Source organism: Zootoca vivipara, chromosome 13 (assembly GCF_963506605.1).
Source record: "Zootoca vivipara chromosome 13, rZooViv1.1, whole genome shotgun sequence".
In the NCBI taxonomy this organism is placed as follows: domain Eukaryota; kingdom Metazoa; phylum Chordata; class Lepidosauria; order Squamata; family Lacertidae; genus Zootoca; species Zootoca vivipara.
Window position 1 is genome coordinate 24,879,456 of NC_083288.1, and position 22,035 is coordinate 24,901,490.

Below are 22,035 nucleotides of genomic sequence, written 5' to 3' on the forward strand. Positions count from 1 at the left end.
CTGTTCCTTCTTCCTAAAGAATTCCTTGCTGCTTCTCCCATATTCACTATCCAGTTTCTTCCCCCTACCAGAAAAACCCCACCTATTTAAAAACACACACGAAAAAAACAGGTTCAAAGAAAAAGTAGATAAATTGTCACATTTTGTAAAATAAGCACTTTTGTAGAAATACAGTACCCTTGTTTGGAATACATTAATAATTATATGACTTTTTTGGAGGATATGAACGTTCAGCACAGGAATAATTCTGTGTTCTGCACAGTGTGGGGGTGGGAAGGAAATTAGAGCTCAGCTGAGTAGCCTCATCCCTCCCCCCCCACCCCCCAATCCCCTCCTCCCTAGAGGCCAGGAGAATCTGGGCCAACTCCAGCATTGATCTCACATACGCACACACATGCACAGACGCACACTCGTCTCTTGACAAGGAGAGCTGGAGGAGCTTCTGTGAAGCCATCGCCATGGCAACCCGACTGTCCCACTGGGCTAGAAACCATACAGAGGACCAACCAACCGCTAGTTAATCCCCACCACCACCACTGCGGGGGGGGAGGGGGAGATGGCAGTGGGGGTGGGGTGAGAGAGACCACCTGAGCAGCTCGGAGATCCTCACAAGGTCACGCTGCATTTGCCCAGCAGAGCTCAATGCTAAAGCCTGCCATGCCATTTCTCCTCTTTCCCATACACGCAGCAGGGACAAAATTCATGCTAAAGATCTGGGTGAGCAGCTTGAGAAGGAAAGGGGTGGCGAATGGGCGAAAGGGGCAACAGGAGGAGGAGGAGGGCCACAGTCTCCTACAAATCGCATCAGTTTCCCCTGAAGGATGGGGAGGGAGAGGAAGGCCTCCGGACACACAGCTAAAACACAAAAGGCTCCTCCTGATTGATTTGGGGGTTTCTTTTCTTTTTAAAAAATTTCTGCAACGTGCCATTGGTGCAACCACAGTGCATGAGCGGTGCATTCGTCCTGGGCTGTCTGCAAATTGCTCCATTTCACAAGCAGCTTGGCATTGCTTCTCCAGGGCCGTCATCCAGAGGGGAACTTCTGCACTATAAGCGTGGCAAAAGTGGAGCCAAACACATACCCCAGAGCCCAGCAGGAAATCTGGCACCAACTCAAAACCAAAGGAGGTAGCATATAAATGCAATTTACTAGAACCTAGGAGGCTGACTTATATTGGTCCATCTAGCTCAGTACTGTCTGCACTGACTGGCAGCGGCCCTTCAGAATCTCAGGTGGGGTTATCTTCCAGCCCTTCCTGTATTTGCTGGGTACAGTATTGAACCTGGGACCTCTCTGCATGCAAGGCAAGATGTTCTACGGCAGGCATCCCCAAACCTCAGCCCTCCAGATGTTTTGGATTACAGTTCCCATCTTCCCCAACCACTGGTCCTGTTAGCTAGGGATCATGGGAGTTGTAGGCCAAAACATCCGGAGGGCCGCAGTTTGGGGATGCCTGTTCTACGGAGAGGAGAGGCCATATTTCCCTGCTACCATTAAAACAAGGGTGGGGAAAGCTTTCCATTCTAAAGGCTACATTTTCCTCCATGGGCAACCATGCCAGTGGTGGTGAGTGGGGCCCCGGGGCTAAAGGGGGTGGAACCACAGACATAACTCTTAGCTTTGTAGAGTCTGCAACATTCCAGCTGGGCAAAAGCCAGAGGTTTCTAGTTTCTACGCAGACAAACACACACCTTGTCTTGCCAAGCCAACAACATTATCACAGCTCAAGGACTCATGTCAGGAGGGCGTGGGACAGGAAAAGGGAGGGGTGTGGGTGTGGCCTTGGGGGAGAGGAGGGTGGCTGGGGGAAAACCCCAGAGGTCAGGTAAAAAAAGGCTGGGTGGGGGGGGGGTCAAATCTGACCCCTGAGCCTGAGGCTCAGGCAGTATTATTGGCAGTATTATTCGATACTATCACCAGGGAGATGAAAGGGTATCTGCAAGACAGACAGACAATTCTTTACAACACCTCCTATCTTCGATTGCCTTCAATTTCTGTATCCCCCCCATATCTGAAAATAAACATCTGCAGCTGCCCTCAGGAGTGTCTCTGGGGATGAACCTCTCATTTCTGCAACAGGTACTCAGCCTTGTTCCAGCTTATTCCCGTCCCTATTTCTGCAATTGTTGCCCGATCCTTTATCATACGGATAACTGCTTTCCTATTTAACTCCACAGCCTTCTGCTTTGGGGTACAGATTGTCTCATGCAACAGGTTGGAATAGATGGCTTTTGGATTCCTCCCGGTTCTCTGGTTATTATTCCCATTGTAGAGATTAAGTCATTGTGCACGGCACTGAAGACAGAAGAACATGCAGAGGCAAAAGACTTGGAGGGGAGGGATGTTCTTACCAGCTTCTCTACATTGACTAGTCCGTCCAACAAGGTTTTGCTAGCTTCATGCAAAAATGTCAGATCTGAGAGTTAGAAGGGGGGAAAAGAAGAGGAAATGTTTATGAGAGGAGAGAGGAGGAGCGGTAGCCTGGCAACAGTTAAATTCTAATTTTTAAAAGGTGCCTGGTTGTAACTATGGCCTGGAAGCGCTTCCCTCCAAGCCCAGGCACCCAGGATGGTTTGTGGCAATTAAATAATGAGAGAAAGGGGAACTCTGCACATGCTCTTATGACAGCGGCTGTATACAGTGTAGGGAGGGCTTATAAACTGCAAGGACTCATGTGACAGGGGAGGTGAAGTGTTTGAAACACACCGTGTGTGCACTTGCACACACTCACTATCCCATTCAGTGATGGCTGGTTAAAAACTCATCACAACACAAACCCCAAATCTATCTTTCCCACAGGAGTAAACAGAAAACATTCATGTATAGGGATGAAAGAGAGTATACACTCGCGATCACCTCTGGCGTGTGAGTCAGACATGGTCACCCCTTTCATTGGGAATCGAGCCTGGCTCTATTTTGCCCTTTCATCTTCTTAGACTGGTTCAGGATTCTCTTTCTTGGTCACACTTCAGTGTGACGGAACATTGCAAGCGAGTCTTTCCTGCAGAGGTACATTATATCTTGCTAGAGTGGTGCATGCTCTAGTTAACTCCCACTTGGACTACTGCAATGCGCTCTACATGGGGCTACCTTTGAAGGTGACCCGGAAACTACAACTAATCCAGAATGCGGCAGCTAGGCTGGTGATTGAGGGCGGCCGCCGAGACCATATAACACCGGTCCTGAAAGACCTACATTGGCTCCCAATACGTTTCTGAGCACAATTCAAAGTGTTGGTGTTGACCTTTAAAGCCCTAAACGGCCTCGGCCCAGTTTAGCTGAAGGAGCGCCTCCTCCCCCATCGTTCTTCCCGGACACTGAGGTCCAGCAGCGAGGGCCTTCTGGCGGTTCCCTCACTGTGAGAAGCAAAGCTACAGGGAACCAGGCAGAGGGCCTTCTCGGTAGTGGCACCAACCTGTGGAACGCCCTCCCATCAGATGTCAAAGAGATAAATAACTTCCTGACAGAAGACATCTGAAGGCAGCCCTGTTCAGGAAAGTTTTTAATGTGTGACATTTTAATGTATTTTAAATTTTTGTTGGAAGCCGCCCAGAGTGGCTGGAGAAACCCAGCCAGATTTTTTCAAATAATAAATTATTATTATTATTATTATTATTATTATTATTATTGCCCCTAGTTCAAATTAAGCCCCGACTACCATAGGATATCCAAGACAAAGCTTTCTACACGCCCCCCTCCCCAGGGTGTCACTCACCTTTTAGGATGAGGGGAACGAAGGGGATCATGGGGGGCTTCATTCTCGAGAGGACTTCTCTGTAGCTTTTATGATTCCTGCAGGGGTCCTGCAAGGCGAAAGAGAGAGAAAAAGATGCTGTTGCTTCTTGGCTGGAGGAAGACACAGAAAAACAGAAGTACAGCTGGGGCCACAATACCAAAAAATTAACACTGTTAAGTTCAGATAACTGAGATGCATCTAGATTTGGGACTTCTTAAAGTATTATTTTTTAAATATGAAGAAAGTCTGGACTAGAAACACCGGGCTTTAAAATAAAAAAGGATGGTGAGAAAAGGAAACTCGGGGGGGAAAGGAGAAGGGAATGGTCACAATCTTTGTTTTATCTGTGACCCCTGATGATGAAAACCCATCTCCCTGACTAGTTAATTTATCAAGGCAGTGATTTCAAATCTCCCTACCAGCAGAGAACTCTTTTCACACTAACTTGCATGCTGTGGAACCAATACATGGTTGGCAGAGCATGCAAGGTCATGTTTGGGGGACACTCACTTCAGTTGCGCTAGGCCTCTTGGGCTTCGCTCACTGCCCTACCTCAGAGATGAGGAAGCTGGACTCACACTAGGCAACTCTCCACTGGCCACGATGGCTGAAGCGGATGGGAGTTTTAGTCCAACAACGTCTGAAGAGCCACAGGTTCCCTGCTCTCGCTGCATTTGTACTGAGACTGTAACCTAGAACAAACCTAGAAATCTTCCGCAACTGCATGTTGTGCAGGAGAAGATCAGAAGTAGTGGGCCTATCTTTTAGGGAATTTCTCTACTGTCCCCAATCTTCTCCATAAGGAGTTCCAGTGAGCTTCCAAAGAGCCCCAGTTTGGAAACTGCTGCATTAAGGAAGCAGAAAAGTTATTTTCTGCTAGAGGATAGCAGTAGGTTGATAGGTCATTTCACACCACAGATCTGAGATCATCGAAGGGCAAAAGACCCATGCCTTATCCTGATAGTTGGGGATGGAATAGCAATACAACTTTGTATTTACATAGTATATTTCCTAACTGGATCAAAAATGCTAGAGGTATCTCAGTGATTGTTATCACAATCCTGAAATATAAATATTATATAAAATAAGGCCTCTTTATTTAGCATTTGCTTGCACAAAGCTGACAAGGTTGTTAGACTATGTCTGATCTTGATTCAACATTCTTTCTGATTTGTTTACAGGGTAGTTAAATAGGGTTGCCCTACGTCTGGAATTTCCTGGACATAGCCGGGATTCGGCCATCGGAAACAGTGTCCAGGAAAATCTGGACGTGTGGCAACCCATGTCGGAAGTGTATATTGTGGTGAATTTCCATAAAACTAGCTCAAAAACTTCAATTTGACACAACTTGTGTGTCTGGATTTTCAGTTTTTGAAATATGGAAACCCTAAGTTACATGACAGTGATCTTTCATCCTGCATCCATCATCACTTGGTTGTGGGATATTTATAGGTCTCCCCGCTAATTATTGGTTAATCTCACATTTTCAATGCATTTCTACATCACTTTCCTAACAGCAAAAGTCTATTGTTATTTTTTTATTAAAAAATGGATTTGTGGAGCTTCTGGAACAGAGAACTTTAATCCACTTCAACTGCACAAACCTAAAGTTCTGGTCCACATGTGACTCATTCCCACAAAACAGTGACAGTCAGGAGGCACCATAAGAGGAGAGATAAGGGTTTGCTTAACGCTAGACAGAAAATAGTTAAAGCAGAGAATATTTAGAGTGTGTGTGGGCCTCTACTTTACTCTAGCTCTAAACAGAGGAAGTGCAAAAGGCTCACCGTTAAGTTCTCAAATTTCCGGAATAGGTTTTTAAATTTCCCTGGAAGCTTCTAGAAAAAAAGCAAATGAAAAAAACTCAGTTCAAAACAGTGACTCGGTAGGTCTTATTTATTTATTAGATTGACAATACTTTCTTTTCCTCCAAGGAGCTAACAGGGGTGTGCAACATCGGGGCAGGCCGTATGAAGGTCCTGAGTTGGGCTAGCTGCAGTACAGGCTTCAACTCTGGGTCTGAGCTCAAGTCCAAAATTCCAGTTCCAGAATGAGACTGGAAAACCTGCATTCCATGGATCTGGATTGGGGGTAAATAACAAGTCTATGGCCTCAATGTTGCACAGTTATGCCTGGTATTAAGAGCAGTCAGACATGTATGTGATGAATTTACACGGAGAGCATGGGCGTACCCAGGATCAAAACTAGGGGGGGGGCAAGGGGAGGGGCCAAGGCACGGAAGGGGAGGGGCCACAAAGTGGGCGGGAACGGCGAACTCGCGCTCCGCCGGGCTGTGCCCCTCCCTAGAAGCAGGGCTGGTGGGTGGAGGCGGAGCCCAGCCCAGCGGAGCGCGAGTTCAGCGTTCCCGCCCGCCGCACCGCGCTCTCTGGTTCCCCGCCGCGCTTGGCCTTGCCTGAGGGCGCGCCAGGGAGCTGGAGGAAGGGTGCGGCGCGGTGCGGCGGGAATGGCGAACTCGCGCTCCGCCGGGCTGTACTCCGCCTCTGCCCACCAGCCCTGCTTCTAGAGTAGGGCAGCTGCCCTAACTTGCCCCGTGGTGGGTACGCCCTTGACGGAGAGTACGGCTATCGATGCCCACTGCAGTCATTGTGGCTATATACTGCCTTCAGTATTAGTTAAGGCACCATGTCTCTGAATGCCACTTGTTGGGGAACACTAGCAGCAGAGGGCTAATTCGCACCTCACTGGCCACTGTGAAAGCAGGATGCAGAACCAGGTAGGCTTTTGGTCTGATCCTGCAAGGCTCATCTTAGGTTCTTATGGAAGGCCTGTCTCCCATTTGCCTCACAGTAACCTCGTTGCATATTTTGGGGAGTGGATGAACCAACCTGGGGAAATGTGCCAAACATGATTTGTCTCATGCAATGAGTCAGCCTAGGTGTTGGTGCTGAACTAACCCCGATGGGCAGCATGTCTGGGAGTACACATGGAATGTGCACATGCAATGTGCAGCGACTTGCCCGACAGCAGGCACTGCCCTCAGCCCTCAAGGGTGTGGCAGGCTCAGTTTAGGGGAAAGGAAACCCAGGACTCCCCGGCACCAAAACATGTTTTGAGCGATTGTGAAATATTTTTTCTCCCAAATCTTTTAACATTTTCCATACTGTATTTCCACTTTAAAAAGCCACCCAAGGGTATACATACATACATTTTTAAGCAACATAAGCACCTGCAGGGGCACTGTCCCCCATGTTATAGAGACCTCAACCAGAAGCCAGGCATTTAGTGTCAATGGTCCCATGTTATGGACCACACTTCCAGCAGAGATGCGACAGGCACCCTCGCTTTTGACTTCCAAGCATCTCTTGAAGACTTTTCTTATGCCAACAGGCCTTTGCAGCTAACTTCTCTTTCTTCTTATTAGCCAGTCACTTTAATGATTATCTGTATTGTTTTGAATAGTTCCTTACGTTTTAATGTTGTATATGTTATGTATAATACTTTATGATACTGAGGTACGGAAATGCTTTTATAAATAAATACGATTAAGTAAGCAATAAACAAACATGACCATAATCCAGAAAAACCTAAGAACTGCCTTTGTGAATCGGATGGTTTTGATGACGTTTGATGATACCTTGGCTTAATATGCCAATATATGACAAATCCCTTATGAATGGGTCTTCTTTTGCCTATATAGCCCCTTTGCACCTCCCTGCAAGTGAGCAAAGACACCACAAACTCTTCCATTAACTACAGTTTCACATTTCACTGAAGCCTGGAAACAGCTTTGGAACAATCCAGGCTATTAAATCTACTTCAAGCCATGGTTTATGATCCTCCAAAGCTGCTGCTGCTGCTGCTGTTATTTGTTTATTTGCAATATTTATGTTTCACCTGTTAATGGAAGTTCACTGGGTGCTTCACAGAGTTTGGGCAAAACGGGAAACTAAAATCAGTGGGGAAATTATTGATTTGTTTGGTGGCTCGTGTAAAAAGGAAGAGAGCAAAAAGGGGGTGTATGTATAGGCAAAAGCACTTGCCTGAAGGAGAAAATAGCATCCTGCCCCAGTTCTGTGTGCAGACACCAACCAGACTGACAGCTGGATTGAATTGACAGGGTGCAAGGCAGGCTGTGTGGCACACCTCACTGCTCCTGCCTACCCCTCTACCCCCAGCAGTTGCCACCAGACACAGCCAGCTCACTCTGCCTAATGACAGGGCCGGCCCTGAGCCAAAAGCTCATTCACACCTCAACTTATTATGCTAAAATATGGTAATCCATCCTTTCCCACTGAGTCCAGTGTTGTGCTTCTAACAGCAGCCTGCTAGCCCGATGCCTCTTGGAGCCCCCAACCAAGCTCTGCAAACGATGTTCCAGAATCACCTGGCATTCAGAAACATTCTGCCCCTATACACGGAGCTCGTGTGACATTCATTTGTCACAGCTATCGGCCTCCAAGTGAACGCTTAAGCTCTTTTGAGTCTCATTGATTTTCATCAGAAAGCAGTTGCCTAACTCTCTCTGAAAGAAATCAACGAGACTTTAAATGTTCTTAGATTTGGCTGGGGCTGCGCCCTCAAAGTGGCATGGTAAATACAGATATTATCCTACAAGCCATCTTAAGTGCTGGCTTTGGCGGTGCAACAGCTACCGGTAAAGACCTAGCCAAACAAGAATATATTCACTTGACACCCAAGCTTAGAAAGCATATTATAATATGGTGACGGGGCCAATCCAACACATTTCCCCGCCTGAGGTAAAGGAGAAAATTGTCCCTTCCCCATTCCATACACAGAAAATGATTGGAGCGGCTGCTGAATCTTGCTTCCACAGGCTTGTCCACATTTGAGGCAATATAACACTTTGTGGCGCGGGTGGTGCTGTGGTCTAAACCACTGAGCCTAGAGCTTGCCGATCAGAAGGTCGGCGGTTCAAATCCCCGCGATGGGGTGAGCTCCCATTGTTCAGTCCCAGCTCCTGCCAACCTAGCAGTTTGAAAGCACGTCAAAATGCAAGTAGATAAATAGGTAGGTACTGCTCCAGTGGGAAGATAAATAGCGTTTCTGTGCGCTGCTCTGGTTCGCCAGAAGCGGCTTAGTCATGCTGGCCACATGACCCGCAAGCTGTCTGCGGACAAATGCTGGCTCTCTCGGCCTATAGAGCGAGATGAGCCCCACAACCCCAGAGTTGTCCGCGACTGGACCTAATGGTCAGGGGTACCTTTACCTTTACCTAACACTTTGTGTTATAGAATTCACTCAGAGAGGCAGCGGTGGCCACCAATTTGGATAGCTTTGAAAGAGGATTAGACAAATTCATGGAAGATAACACTATCAATGGCTACTAGCCTTGAAGGCGATGACCTGCCTCCACAGCTGGAGGCAGCAATGCTTCTTGAATGCCCAGCTATGTTTAGCTGGGATCAGGACCATTTCCCACAGGGGGAGGATCCTGTTGCTTCCAGAAGCCTGACGGCTCCTTGTTTATCTCCCTCCTCAGGGATGATGACCCAGTTTGATGGCAGAGATTATGTGTGAATTTTTAGGGAGGAGCACAAGAAAGGAAAGGAGCGGGAAACCCTTTCATAAAAGTACGTGCACCCACAACTCCTGGCAAACAGGAAAGACGGCAATTGCAAAAGGGCTGGAAATACAGAGAGGAGGAAGGAGTGTGGGTGGATATTAAAGTGTGTGTGTGTGTGTGTGTGTGTGTGTGTGTGTGTGTGTTCTGGAAAACTGAACCCAACCAACACATACCAACCTGAGAGCTGTGAGTGTTGCCTTGTTATGATCCACCTTGGCTTCTGAGAATCTATTCTTATTTGGGGTGTTAACATACAGTGTTGCATTTATTCGCTTTTAATTATTTTTTTCTAAAGTATACACAAGAGCATAGCTGCTTCCACAATTAGATCCTTTTAGTGTCTCTGAAGCCTTGCTTTTCCTGCTGGTTCATCTCGAGTTCCCTGGTTTTGCAGAAGTGCTTTTGGTTTTCCAGCGTTTCTGCATTGTTTCTAAGGTGCTTATTATATTACACGTGTTTTATGTTTGTTCATTGCCACAAGGCCCTATTCTTGTCGGATCTCGTAGGATAAAGTCCACAACCTCCCCGCCCCAGCAGCAGCCAGTGGGGAGAGGGCAAATGACGCTGGGGTGGGGCAGGACAGTGATGAGGTTGAGGGCAGAGTAGGTACTGCCCTGACCTTACCAGGGCCCGGCCTCACCCCAACTCTGCCTAGGTAAGCTACAATGACAGCCATGTTAAGAGGACAGCTCCGCCCCACCAAACCAGCTGCTGGTGTTTTAAATAGCCAACAAACCAATGTGTAGATTTTGGGGGTCTGGCTGTAGAAATGGAACTGCTTAGTTGCAGAATCTGGATGGGGTTGGGCAGGATTACACATAGCCCCGCCACCCACCCACCCACCCACCCACCCCCAACATACATACATGAACAAATCAGGCTCCCTGATTCTTCTTACCTCCCAGGTGAGACGCAAACGGCTGACAGGTGCGTTGTTGAGCCCTATAACCACGGCATAGAATGTCAACATGTCCTGGTTCTGTTTACATCTGTGGGGAGGGCGGGGAGAAAGGGGGCAGGTAAGAAGTCAGACACTGATAAAGCTCAAGCTTCCAAAAACCTCTGCTGGGATAACCATTGTTAGCTCTCTAGAACAGCAGCCACTTTGCTCCTACATTCAGCATCCATCACCTAGCATCCTCTGGACAGAAAGCAAATGCAAAACAGTAGCAACCGAATTATGGAGGGTGCAGGAGTGGTTCCCCTTCAGGAAACCCACAAGCCCCAACCCATAGCTCCCACCACCTGTAGCAAAACGGGGCCACTGCAAAAAATAAAAACCAGGAGGCCACAGGGCCTCTCTACAACCCAAGCACTTCTGATTCATAGTATTCAAGACCAGAAAGCTTAACCAAACGCACTTCCAAGTACATGGCTCTGCTCAGCTCCTCACTCCAGCCTCCAGCCTTTCTGGCTTCCTTTCCCCACTCCTCAATACAGAAAGCATGCTGAGAAGGAAGCCAAAGCAACAATACAGCTGTCGTGGGTTGTTAGAGACACTCTGGGTGATGGTGTCAAGGTTGTGACTTCACCAGCCACTTGCGCCCAGGGAGGCAGGGGAGGCGGGAGGCAGCCTGAGCGTGCAGGGGAAAGGCGGACAGGGATTCCCAGCAGCAGCTGAACACAACAAGACCAGAGCAAAGATGGGAAGGAAGGGGAAAGTAGCAGCAATTTTGCCATGCAAAGGCACAGACTTTGGGCATCTGCATACATGAATATTTCAGGGTGAATTCACAGAGCTCGAAGGTGACCAAAAGCTGACTACAGTACGTGGAATATGGAACCACACAGGAAGGTGGTCACCTGTAGCCTCTGCTCACGAAGCCCCACACTATCTCTTCCCTGCATTTGCAGACCATTGGCTATACCGCCTCATGGTTTCTCCCCCATACTAAACTCTTAACCCACCCCCTTTCCCCAGTATCTTCTTTCAGTCTCCCTCTCTCTTTCGTCTGTCTTTCTTCCCTTCCTTTTGGTGGGAAAGAGTGACTAGGAAACGGCTGCCCATAAAGGTTCATACATAACACAAAGCCACAGTGTGCTTAGCTGAAGTATGGCTTGTCCAAATGTTTGAAGTCAATCCAGCAGCCTAATGATGGCTTGTATTTCTGGCTACAAGTCATAATGTGAAGCCATGGTGTGTGGTTGGCTTACAAACCATGAGGTCATTACCATGGCTTGGCATGGCTGACCCCTAACAAACTATGCTTAACTATGGTTTGTTTGGCTACTTCCACCCCACCCCACCTCACCCCCAATACACTCACCAAGCTACAGAGCCACAAGGCAAAAGCAACTGGGAAGCAAGCCAAGCTTTAGAGAAGCAAGGCATGGCTTGTTTGCTTATCTGTGAAATCTGTGGTTTGTTGAACAAGTCATGGGGAAGCAAACCATAGATTAGTGTCCTATGCTAGTGCAGCCAATGTTTTCAAAACACTTGGGAAAGAGCAATGCCATAATCCTGCACTGGAATACAGTTAGAAGAAGAGTCTTGAGATTTATTTATTTTTTTAATCACCAAATGCCACCATGCTCAGATCTGTTTTGACAGGCACCACCCTGAGGCTTTGAGCTTGGGGAAGGAACATGGCTGGGGCCATGTGTACTTTGTGCGAAGCAAACAAACAAGTATTAAAATTCTGAATTCTACAACATGTAAAAATTACATAAATTAAGTACATTTGCACAACTTATTCTGCAATTCCCCTCTATTTTGCAGGGCGCTGAAGCCCCACCCCAATCTTCATCCAGTGAAATTCTTGTTCAGCCCTGTCTCCCACGGATTTCTGACACTGCACTCTGGTAGTCTGACTCAGAATAAGGAAGCTCCTTATAGCCTCTTTGCAAACAATTGCACATCTTAACAAAACATTTCCTTCTCCATGGATTCATTTTCCTCAAAGGTTTCAGATTACAACTTTGCAAACCAAGCCTATGCAAATGAACTTTATGCTTCATTATCAATTCCAAACACAAATTTTGCCCTGCCCTAGTTATAAGCAGTTTGACAGACAAGGGACTTGAGTAATGCTGAGGCATTAACTTTTATGCAGTCGCCTGGAAACGGAATGAAAATGGAGGTTCAATAGGCTACTTAATATAACAGGACAAAGCCAGACCCCCAGATCAATATATTTCTATACCATTTACTCAGAAGTTAAATCCTGTTCAGCAAAAACACCCTACAGCTTTAATTAGAAGCTTCCTTTGTGCAGTTTCTGCTTCCAATTTGCTTTCTCTTGAGTGCAGCCAAGCTATTACTGATTAATTTCCCCTTAATCAATCCATTCCTATGCCTATCTGCTGATAAATAGCAACTAAGTTTATATTTTGGTATGAGCTTCGTTCTGAAGAAGTGTGCATGCACACGAAAGCTCATACCAAAATATAAACTTAGTTGGTCTTTAAGGTGCTACTGAAGGAATTTTTTTATTTTGCTTCGACTCAGACCAACACGGCTACCTACCTGTAACTACTGCTGATAAATAGGTTAATTACAGTCTTATTTTCATGACCATCCTTTGCTTTGTTACAAAAGGTAAGAGAAACTCAGGAATTAACCCACCCACATGAGGAACAGGACAGACTGTGGGGAAATGAAGGGGCAATTCACCAGTGTGCTAAGCAGGAAGTAGTAAGGCAAATGAAGCTAATGCTTCCAGGTGTTAATCAAAGTAAATCCTTTTCAACCCAAGGATTGCACTGATAGCTCCCTAACTCCCTGAGGGCCATGTCCAAGTGGTGGGCATGGCTGCCACACATACAGACAAAGTCATGCACCACAAATGCCAAACATGCATAGCACATCCTCCCCATATAAACACATCCACACTCACCACACAGACACAGTGGCCCTGAGCAAGCCGCCACTACTGCAGTTATGGTGGGATGGGTGGCAAGTTCTGTAGCAAAGCTGAGAAAAGCCGCCACCATGGCTGGCTGGTGGAACACCCTGAAAGCAGGAAGAACCACTCTGATCCTCTCCAGTGTTTCAGCAGCCCTTGGGAAACACTGGAGGAAATTGGAGTGCCTCTTCGCATTCCCAGAGCACTCCAACCTGCTCTCAATGGTGGCCACTTGCTTTCTCACTGCTGCTGCCAAAACCACCTCAGTCATTTGATGCCGCTGCCACTACCAAAACTACGGTGATGACTTGGAAGCAGTGGGTAGATGATTGTGGGTTCAGATAGCTACAATTCTTCTGAGTGGGATTTGACACCTTTTTCTTGGTAGGGCTCCAATGCTTTGAGCAGCAGTGGAATAGGCAAGTGAATTTCCCCCCACTGTTGCCTCTCTGTGCCTGGAAATGCCCCCTGTGATGGCTCTCTGCCTATCATGCAGCCCTTAAAGATACAGGAGCCTCAGATAGAAAAAGGGGGTGGCAAACAGAATTTGAAGGCTTCTTTGAAAGTAACTTACTCTACTGGTGTGTGGGGCACTTTTGCTCAATAAAATATAATAGTCCATTCTTAGGGGAAAGATTTAAGCTGGTAAACCCAACTACATTTAGCCCAAATTACTGCACAGGCAGTGGCGGCCATTGGGGTTGGTGAGGAGGAAGACAGTAGGCAGACTGACAGTAGGCAGCGCCAGAGCCAATAGCAGGCAGAGCCAACTAAGTATAGCGTTGTCCCCACCCTCCTCCCTGCTGAGTTCTACAAGGGCAACACTGGGACTAAGGAAGAAGGTAGGGAAGGCAGGGATTGGTTTAAAGCAGACTGAGGTTGATGACACAGTGCCCCTTTTGCCCTATCAGAACAGCCCCCACTTAGGACAGAACTGAAACTGGCACCCCATGCAAGTAAGGCACACATTCTCTAATACATGCTATGTAGCAGCCACTTAAAGAGACTTCTCAAATTGTGTCTCTTACTGCAAGCTACTTTGTAAACTCGAGGCTGGGTGTGCGATGTGATTCTGTAGGAGTGCAGAAAAGGCGCAGCAGGTGCAGAACCTCAGCTTTAGTAAAGTTCCTAGTCCTTATTATGCTGGAAAATGTGTGACCAGCTCCTGTTCAAATATCAGAAAGCCAAAGGTACACCTGAGCAACATTTCTAGCCTGCATAGCTTCTTACACACCTCCGTAACTTAGTGACACCACCATTAATTGGGGAAAGGGGGGGGGGGGAATATTTCAGAACACATTGTGGGAAAGAAGAGAAGCTGTTCAGGTTGTCTCTACTCGGGCCCTGGACAGAAAGAGGTTAAGATGCGGCACTCACACGGCTGCCACCTTGATGAACTTCTTGAGAAGGTGGGCCCGCTTCCCCAGCGACTCGCACAGCAGCACCTCCGTGGCCACCCAGTGCTGAACTTCACTGCAGCGCTGCAGCAGCAGCTCTAGGTTGGCTGTCTCCCGCCGACCACGTTCCCCATGGAATATGTAGTCCACGAATTCCAGCTACAAACAAGGGTGCCAGAGCAGAAGTTAATAGCCTGCGTGCCTGTAGCCCTCCCCAGGCCTGTAGTGAATGGAAAGGACCCCTCGCTCTACACAGCAGGGGTAGCCAATGTGGTGACCCCCCCTCCCCAAAAAATATATTACTGGTCTACAATTTGCATCAGTTTCAGCCAGTACTGCCAGTAGACAAAGGTGACAGGAATTGTAGTTCAGCACCACTGGACAGGGGGACACGTTGAGTGTCCCTGCCTTATAACCACAACACCAGTTATCTAGTTAAAATGAGTGGCTTTATCCTTCAGTCCTTTTCATATATATCAAGGATGGAGAAGGGGCAGAGGGGAGATTACACAGAGGGAACATAAGAATAATAGAATTGAGGACCTAGTTCTCATTGAGATGATCAAACCATGTCTCTGGGCTGCACCACTTCAGAGGGGTGAGGGGCTCCCGTGACTGAACGCTCCTTGCAATGGGGCAGTGGTGGAATTCCTTCCACGTAGAAAGCTAGCGGCCAAGGAGACAGCTATCCCTTTTCCTGACATGCCAATTGTCTCATGAATTGTGCACTTGAGGGCAAACCATGCGATTAACATCCCATGCAGTTTGATCCTTCATCTGCGGCTGCTCTGAATATGAAGGCAGGCCTAATGCTCCACCCCATTAGGGCAGGGATAGGGAACCCCGGGGCCAAAGGCCTCTCTATCTGGCCCTTAGGACTCTTTCCCCAAGCCACACCCATCACCAGCCCTACTCTGCACTTTCCTCAAATGCCTTTGCCTTGTGCGTGGCTGTAAGGAAACACCTCTTTGCTGAACCAAGGTAAGGCTCACAACTGTTGCTCCACCCACTTTTGCCTCTGCCCCGCCCACCATCGTCATGTGACTGCTCCCCACTCCCACCCCTGCTTGAAGGTTGCCCATGAAGGAATGCGGCCCTCATGCTGAAACAAACTCTTCACCCCCTTGAATTAGGGCATCCAGCCTGTAACATTGGCACCTAACCTACCTCTTACCTTCCAAGTCCCGGACTGCAGAATCCGGGACCGGCAACCGTGTGACACCGGAAGTTGCATCGACGTAACTTCCGGTGTCACTTTGCCCTTCTATGGGCACAAAAAATGTCCGCCGCCGGCTTCAAAAGTAGCTTCTACACATGACCGGAAGTGCGTCAACGCGACTTCCGGTGTCGGCGGCGGCCATTTTTTGTGCCCATAGATGGGCGGGCCGACACCGGAAGTTGCGTCGATGCAGTTCCGGTCATGCGTAGAAGCTACTTTTGAAGCCGGCAGGACAAAATAACAGAGAAAAACGGGAGACGAAGTGATACGGGGGACCACCGGGAAAAGGTAAGTAAAAACGGGGGTTTCCTGGGGAAAACGGGGTACTTGGCAGCTATGACCTACCTGCCAATCACTTCTGAAGCACATGCACATCCTTCTTAAATTGCAACATTTTCAGACTTCCTATCTGGCTCCCTCACCCAGGTTCCTCCCTGCTCACCAGCTACGGGGCACATTCGGTTTTGTTACCTCATGGACACAGCGGAACAATTCCCAGTGGAAGGCTGTGAGATGATTCGCCACATCCTCGGCTTCAACCCGGTGGATCTCCGTGTCACCTGGCGACACCTGGATTTCCTCAGGGAGAGGGACCTGAGAGAAAGTCCGAGTTTGTGGAGAGCAGGGAGATAGATTCCAATGTGTGTGTTAGAACCAAGAAAACCTGGAAGGTGTTTTTAGAGCGGGGGGGGGGGGTGTCTTTCTGCCAACTGCAGCTCCCTGATCCCACAGAGGCACAGAAGCTCACGGTGGGGCAGGGGCTGGGAATTGGGGCGGCAGGGAAACCTCTATGATCTTTTTCAGTGCAAGAGAGACAATGCCACCTACCAGACCCCACCAGGGTGATTGAGGGGACCTCCTGGTTCTGGAAAGCGAATGAGGTAATAACAAGGCTTTCAGATTTTACTAGTGATGGTTTAGGACAGAGGAAGTGGGGGGAAATAATCAAGCAGGGATTGAACACTTTTCCCCCTTTCCTTGATAGGGTTCCTGCTTCCCCCCTACAATTTAATTGGTAACACTTCTTTGCAGGGTTGTTTGCACTGCTAATTAGAAGCTAAAGGTTGCATGTCAGCTGGCTGAAGGCCTTTCATTAAAGCTCAATGTGTTCTACAAGCTGAATCTGTGCAATTAGAAGTACGCGGCCCTGAGTTCAATGGCGCTTACTCTCAGGGTAATTATGCATAGGACCGTAGTCATGCCAACTGGCTGATCAGGGATGTGAACCCAGGTCTCCTCAGCCAAATTCCAACATACAGTACTATCAATACACCATCCTTTGCTAGCTAACTAAAGGTAAAGAACCCCTGGACAGTTAAAGGTAAAGGGGCCCCTGACCATCAGGTCCAGTCGTGCCCGACTCTGGGGTTGCGGTGCTCATCTCGCTCTATAGGCCGAGGGAGCCGGCGTTTGTCCGCAGACATCTTCCGGGTCATGTGGCCAGCATGACAAAGCTGCTTCTGGCGAACCAGAGCAGCGCACGGAAACGCCGTTTACCTTCCCGCCGGAGCGGTCCCTATTTATCTACTTGCACTTTGACATGCTTTCGAACTGCTAGGTTGGCAGGAGCTGGGACCGAGCAACGGGAGCTCACCCCATTGCAGGGATTTGAACTGCCGACCTTCTGATCGGCAAGCCCTAGACTCTGTGGTTTAACCCACAGCACCACCTGGGCCCCTGGACAGTTAAGCCCAGTCAAAGGCGACTATGGGGTTGCAGCGCTCATCTCGCTTTCAGGCCAAGGGAGCCAGCATTTGTCCACAGACAGCTTTCCGGGTCATGTGGCCAACATGACTAAACCGCTTCTGGCGCAACAGAACACCGTGACAGAAACCAGAGTGCACGGGAAAGCCATTTACCTTCCCACTGCAGCGGTACCTATTTATCTACTTGCACTGACGTGCTTTTGAACTGCTAGGTTGGCAGGAGCTGGGACAGAGAAAAAGAGCTCACCCCGTCACAGGGATTCAAACCACCGACCTGACTGGCAAGCCCAAGAGGCTCAGCGGTTTAGACCACAGCACCAGCCGCATCCCTAACATGCTCTATGACTGTCAGCTGAGCCTGATAAATTGGGTATTACATAATATACTGCTATGGGAGCTGTCATGAAGAGCTCCTGCACATCAAAATTTACCTCTAAACTACTGCTTACACCAAGAAACGTATCACAGCACCCTCAAAGTCCCTGCCAGCCAAGGGAGGAGCAGAGCGGAAGAAAGAAGCTCACTCACCAGCGATGGGAAACTCTCCTTAGTGCAGGCAAAGAGATGGCTGTTTATCCCCAGGGTGGTGAAAACACACTCTTCATTGGGCTGTAGCACAGATTTCTCTGGCAAAAACCAAGGAAAGAAACAGTTCCTGAACAATCTGGAGCAATAGCAGTAACATATCTCAAAGCAGAGGCATATTATCGTTTATATTGTGGAAATGTTGTTTATATATATATTTGTTTATGTTCAGGGTCTGTAAGGGTTTTCCCTCAAGTTCAAACTGGACAGGGACTCTTGCTGCCCCACCCCCACCCCAAAACACCCCTTCCGCTCTGGCACGTAGATCACTTCTTTGAGGCGTATGGAAATAGTGCACTTTCTCACAGTGCAATGTGGCCAGGATTCTATTAGGGCAGGGGGTCAGGAACCCATGGCCCCTTCAGATATTGTTGGACTATAACCACATTCACACATACATTGAAAAGCATTATGATACCACATTAAACAACTATAGTTGTTTGGGATGCTATAGGTTGTTCAGAATGTGGAGGGTTGTTAGGAGACTCGGATTCCCTTCCCAGAGCTACAATTCCCAGAGTTCCCTGGGAAGAGGGACTGATCCTTAAATTGCTCTGGGAATTGTCGCTCTGCCCTTGTTGCCTTGCCCCCCCCCAGCTCTCGGGAGAGTTACCTCCTGAGGACGCTACTGCCACCAGGATGAGAGCCTCCTCCCGGGTGGGCTGCTCATCTGAGTACTGGAGCTTCTCAGTCACTGAGGCGAGGATGTCCTGCACGGAGGCCGAGAGGCGGCTGCGGATGGTGACATATGAGTGGTCTGGCATGTAAACACGGCAGAAGACTAGAAAGAAACAGAGCCGAGAGGCTGGAGGTTGGAATCTGTAGCCAGCAAAGGACAGCCATGGTGAACAAATACACTCAGTCTGGGGGAAACTAAAAATAACCATCATCCTGCAATATGGAGGGGATTCGGCCTACTGTCGCTGTGGGATTCAATCCCCTCTGTCGACTCATCTTCACAACCTTGAGGGGCTTCCCAGAGGCTCTTCTCCAGCCCCCTCCAGCCCCTTCCAGCTGCGGTTCCTAGTCTGTGGAAGGCTCTCCCCAGTGAGGTCCGGCTGATGCTTTCAGCACCAGATAAAGGTTTACCTTTTCACTCAAGCTTTTGAAGTGATTCTGTTCTATTATTTGTGTGCTGCCAAAGCTTCCTATAGTTATTATTTGTGGGGGAGGATTTATGGGTGGAATTGCAGAACCATGCCTGCAGCTGCACTCCTCAGCCCTTTTAAAGACAATCCAAGCGGGAACCCCAACACAACCGCTGCCAACGCCCCCATCTCCTTTAATACTCACTTTCATCTGAACCACGGAAAGCAACCCGTGTCTGGAGGCAGGAATCTATGCGCCGGAAATGCCTGAAAAGGGGTTTGACTTGCTTGCTGGGGGGGTGGCTTTCTTCAGTCACCCTGCAACCAAGAAGGCAAGATTTAGAAGCTAGAAAAGGGGCAAGCAACATGGGCCAGAATGTGGGAAATTTTCAGAGGAGCAGGGCATCCGTGCCATTCTGTGAGGGGTTAAGGAGTCCAAATTTCTGGGTGCAGTTTCTAAGGAGCATTTAGGGCAGAGGCAGGGAGCCAGGGGTCCTGCAGATGTGGCTTGACTCCCACCATCCCCAACCACTAGGCCATGCTGGCTAAGGCTGATAGGAGTTGCGAGTCCCACAACATCTGAAGGGCCACAGGTTCCCCAATCCTGATTTAGGGATTTCAGTTTGGCCAGGGAGATCGTCGTGAGAGCAGGGGTGTACAAAGTGGGGGGCAGAGGGGCCGACCCGACCCGGATGCCACTCTGGGGGGAGTGACAAGATGGCCCCTGCCTCCCCCCAGCTGTTGAGCGGCCGAGGGCATGCACAGTCAGTATGGGCGCTGCTCACACGTGGCATCCATACAGACCGCGCATATGCAGCATCCCGTACGGAGTGCACACACGTGGCATCCCATACGGTCGCAGTGCGAGAGGCAGCCCATATGGGCACCACACGTGAGTAGCATCCTATACGGAGTGCGCATGTGCGGCATCCCGTATGGAGTACGCATGGCTGCCCATACGGTCACCGCGTGTGTGTCACTGGGCGGTTCGTCCCACCCTGGGTGCCGTAGAGGGTTCCTCCGCTACTGCGTGAGAGTAGGCTGCTGCTTGTAACAACCCACTATTAGACAGCTGGCCACTATTAGAAGAGTCTAAACGTTTACCCCAAGAGTTGTCTCCTGGACCTGGAAAGCACAGGGCGAAAGGTAAATGTGGAAAAACCCTAAGTCAGCTTTCGATGTTCTTATATACATCAGTACCATGAAAGGTATAAGTAGGTTGTTTGTGTTGCAAGGTAACAAGCATTGTGATGACCTCGGCTTCATGATAGCTTCCACTATTCAGAACTAGGTGTAGCATAGTGGTTAAGAGCATGGCCCTCCTTGATTTCTGGTTCCAAGGAGATGACCTCTTAGTTTGCAACCTTTGGGGAGGTTTACATCATCCCCTCTAAGCAAAGAAATAAAGTGTGTAGGGGTGTGTGTGTGTGTGTGTGTGTCGCAGGACCACAGAGGAGGGCTCTGGCCCCGCACGCCACCAAACACCATGTTCAAACGTTCTACTTAGTTACCACTGTATGCATGTATAACTCCAGATAGAGAGGGATCGTGGTTGCATGAGGAGACCAACTACTGACGTCGAAGTTTGAATTCCTGGAGTAACATAATGCACTTGGGAAAAGCAGCCTGAGAGGTTTCCCCATGCAGGTGAAATTCTACATTCCATATTCCAACTCCCCCACTCTCCCCTTACTTGAGTTCAACTGTCTCCACAAGCTGATGAAGCTTCAAAATTTCATCTTCCAGTTTGTGATAGAGGGAGGAGTCCTTCATAATGAGCAGATACAGGTCCTAGGAGAAAAGAGAAAGTGGCCTGAGCCATCATGCTCTGATTATAAAATGAGGGGGAACCTTCTATTTTGGGGCCCCTTGGATCTAGGACTATTTGCCACCAAGCAAGGCAAAATGACATTGGGGGTGGGGGAGCTGTGGCTGGAATAATACTTTGCAGTCTGTTGCTATTCTTCTTTTCTTAACAAGTTTCTCGTTCTAACAAGAGTAGGGTAGGGGTTGTATGATGTACCTTGATAACTTTGCCTGCTTTCTCCTCCTCCTGCAAGATCCCCTTGTACGTCTCGAGGAAGTGAAGCAAAATAACCAAAACCGCTCGCTTTCGGTGCATGACTTCGCCTTCCTTCCAACATGGCGGTGATGGGATTGTTGACGCTGTCATGAAGGTGACCACATGGAAGTCAAGGGAAAATATTGGGGATGCAGCCACAGAAGGGAGTGGTTGGAAGAAAGGATAACAGCCTAAATGAAGAGGTTTGGAATGGGCTGGGTTGATTCTGGGTCCAGACAGCAAGATGGCAAGTTTGCATATCCCTCAGCCATCCAGGAGGCTGTGGACTTTGGTATCTTTTGGTGCAGAATTCAGAATACGGAGAATCTCAATTTATGTCTGTGGTGTGGTGGTTCACGTTTCAAACGTGAACCAGGAGACCTGCTTCAGACCCCCATCCTAGACATCCAGCTCACCACCTGACCCTGGGCCCAGTCACTTTCCATTAGCCTAACCTACCTCAGAGGGTTGTTGTGAGGAAAGACAAAAATGGGAAGAAGTGCCATGTAAACTATCCGAGCTCTTTGGAAGAAATGTAAATGTAAATGAAAGCAACAATGGCTGTCCCTGCAAGCTACATAGCCTGAAAATCTCAGTTTATTTAAGTTCAACTGTTTCCACGAGGGGGGAAAAGAAAGCAAGTTTTGAGATTTTGTGGTTGCAGAGATGAGATGGAAAACAAACAAATAGGGGTAACTGAGATGGCTGATAAGAGTAGACAAAAATGTCATGTACAATTCGCTCCTAAGGAAATGCAATAAACAGGGCTGATTTTTTACGCAGTGTTGTATGTTTGTGAGTATGTCATCACTAGAAACTCACAGAACCAGAGAAGGTCACATTCCGCACAC

The 22,035-nt window shown here is 48.5% G+C and overlaps 1 protein-coding gene across 1 annotated transcript in view; it reads right to left on the reverse strand.

The window, feature by feature from the left end:
- RAPGEFL1 (Rap guanine nucleotide exchange factor like 1) overlaps positions 1-22,035 on the reverse strand; it is a 57,027-nt gene that overhangs the window by 9,870 nt on the left and 25,122 nt on the right. Inside the window, exons 3-13 of the mRNA XM_035137043.2 lie at positions 21,146-21,299; positions 20,816-20,913; positions 19,328-19,440; positions 18,648-18,815; positions 17,978-18,075; positions 16,215-16,337; positions 14,505-14,683; positions 10,181-10,271; positions 5,525-5,575; positions 3,717-3,804; positions 2,353-2,417 (exon numbers count right to left, since the gene is read on the reverse strand). Coding sequence (XP_034992934.2) covers positions 2,353-2,417; positions 3,717-3,804; positions 5,525-5,575; positions 10,181-10,271; positions 14,505-14,683; positions 16,215-16,337; positions 17,978-18,075; positions 18,648-18,815; positions 19,328-19,440; positions 20,816-20,913; positions 21,146-21,299 — 1,228 coding nt within the window. The remainder of the gene's footprint in view (positions 1-2,352; positions 2,418-3,716; positions 3,805-5,524; positions 5,576-10,180; positions 10,272-14,504; positions 14,684-16,214; positions 16,338-17,977; positions 18,076-18,647; positions 18,816-19,327; positions 19,441-20,815; positions 20,914-21,145; positions 21,300-22,035) is intronic.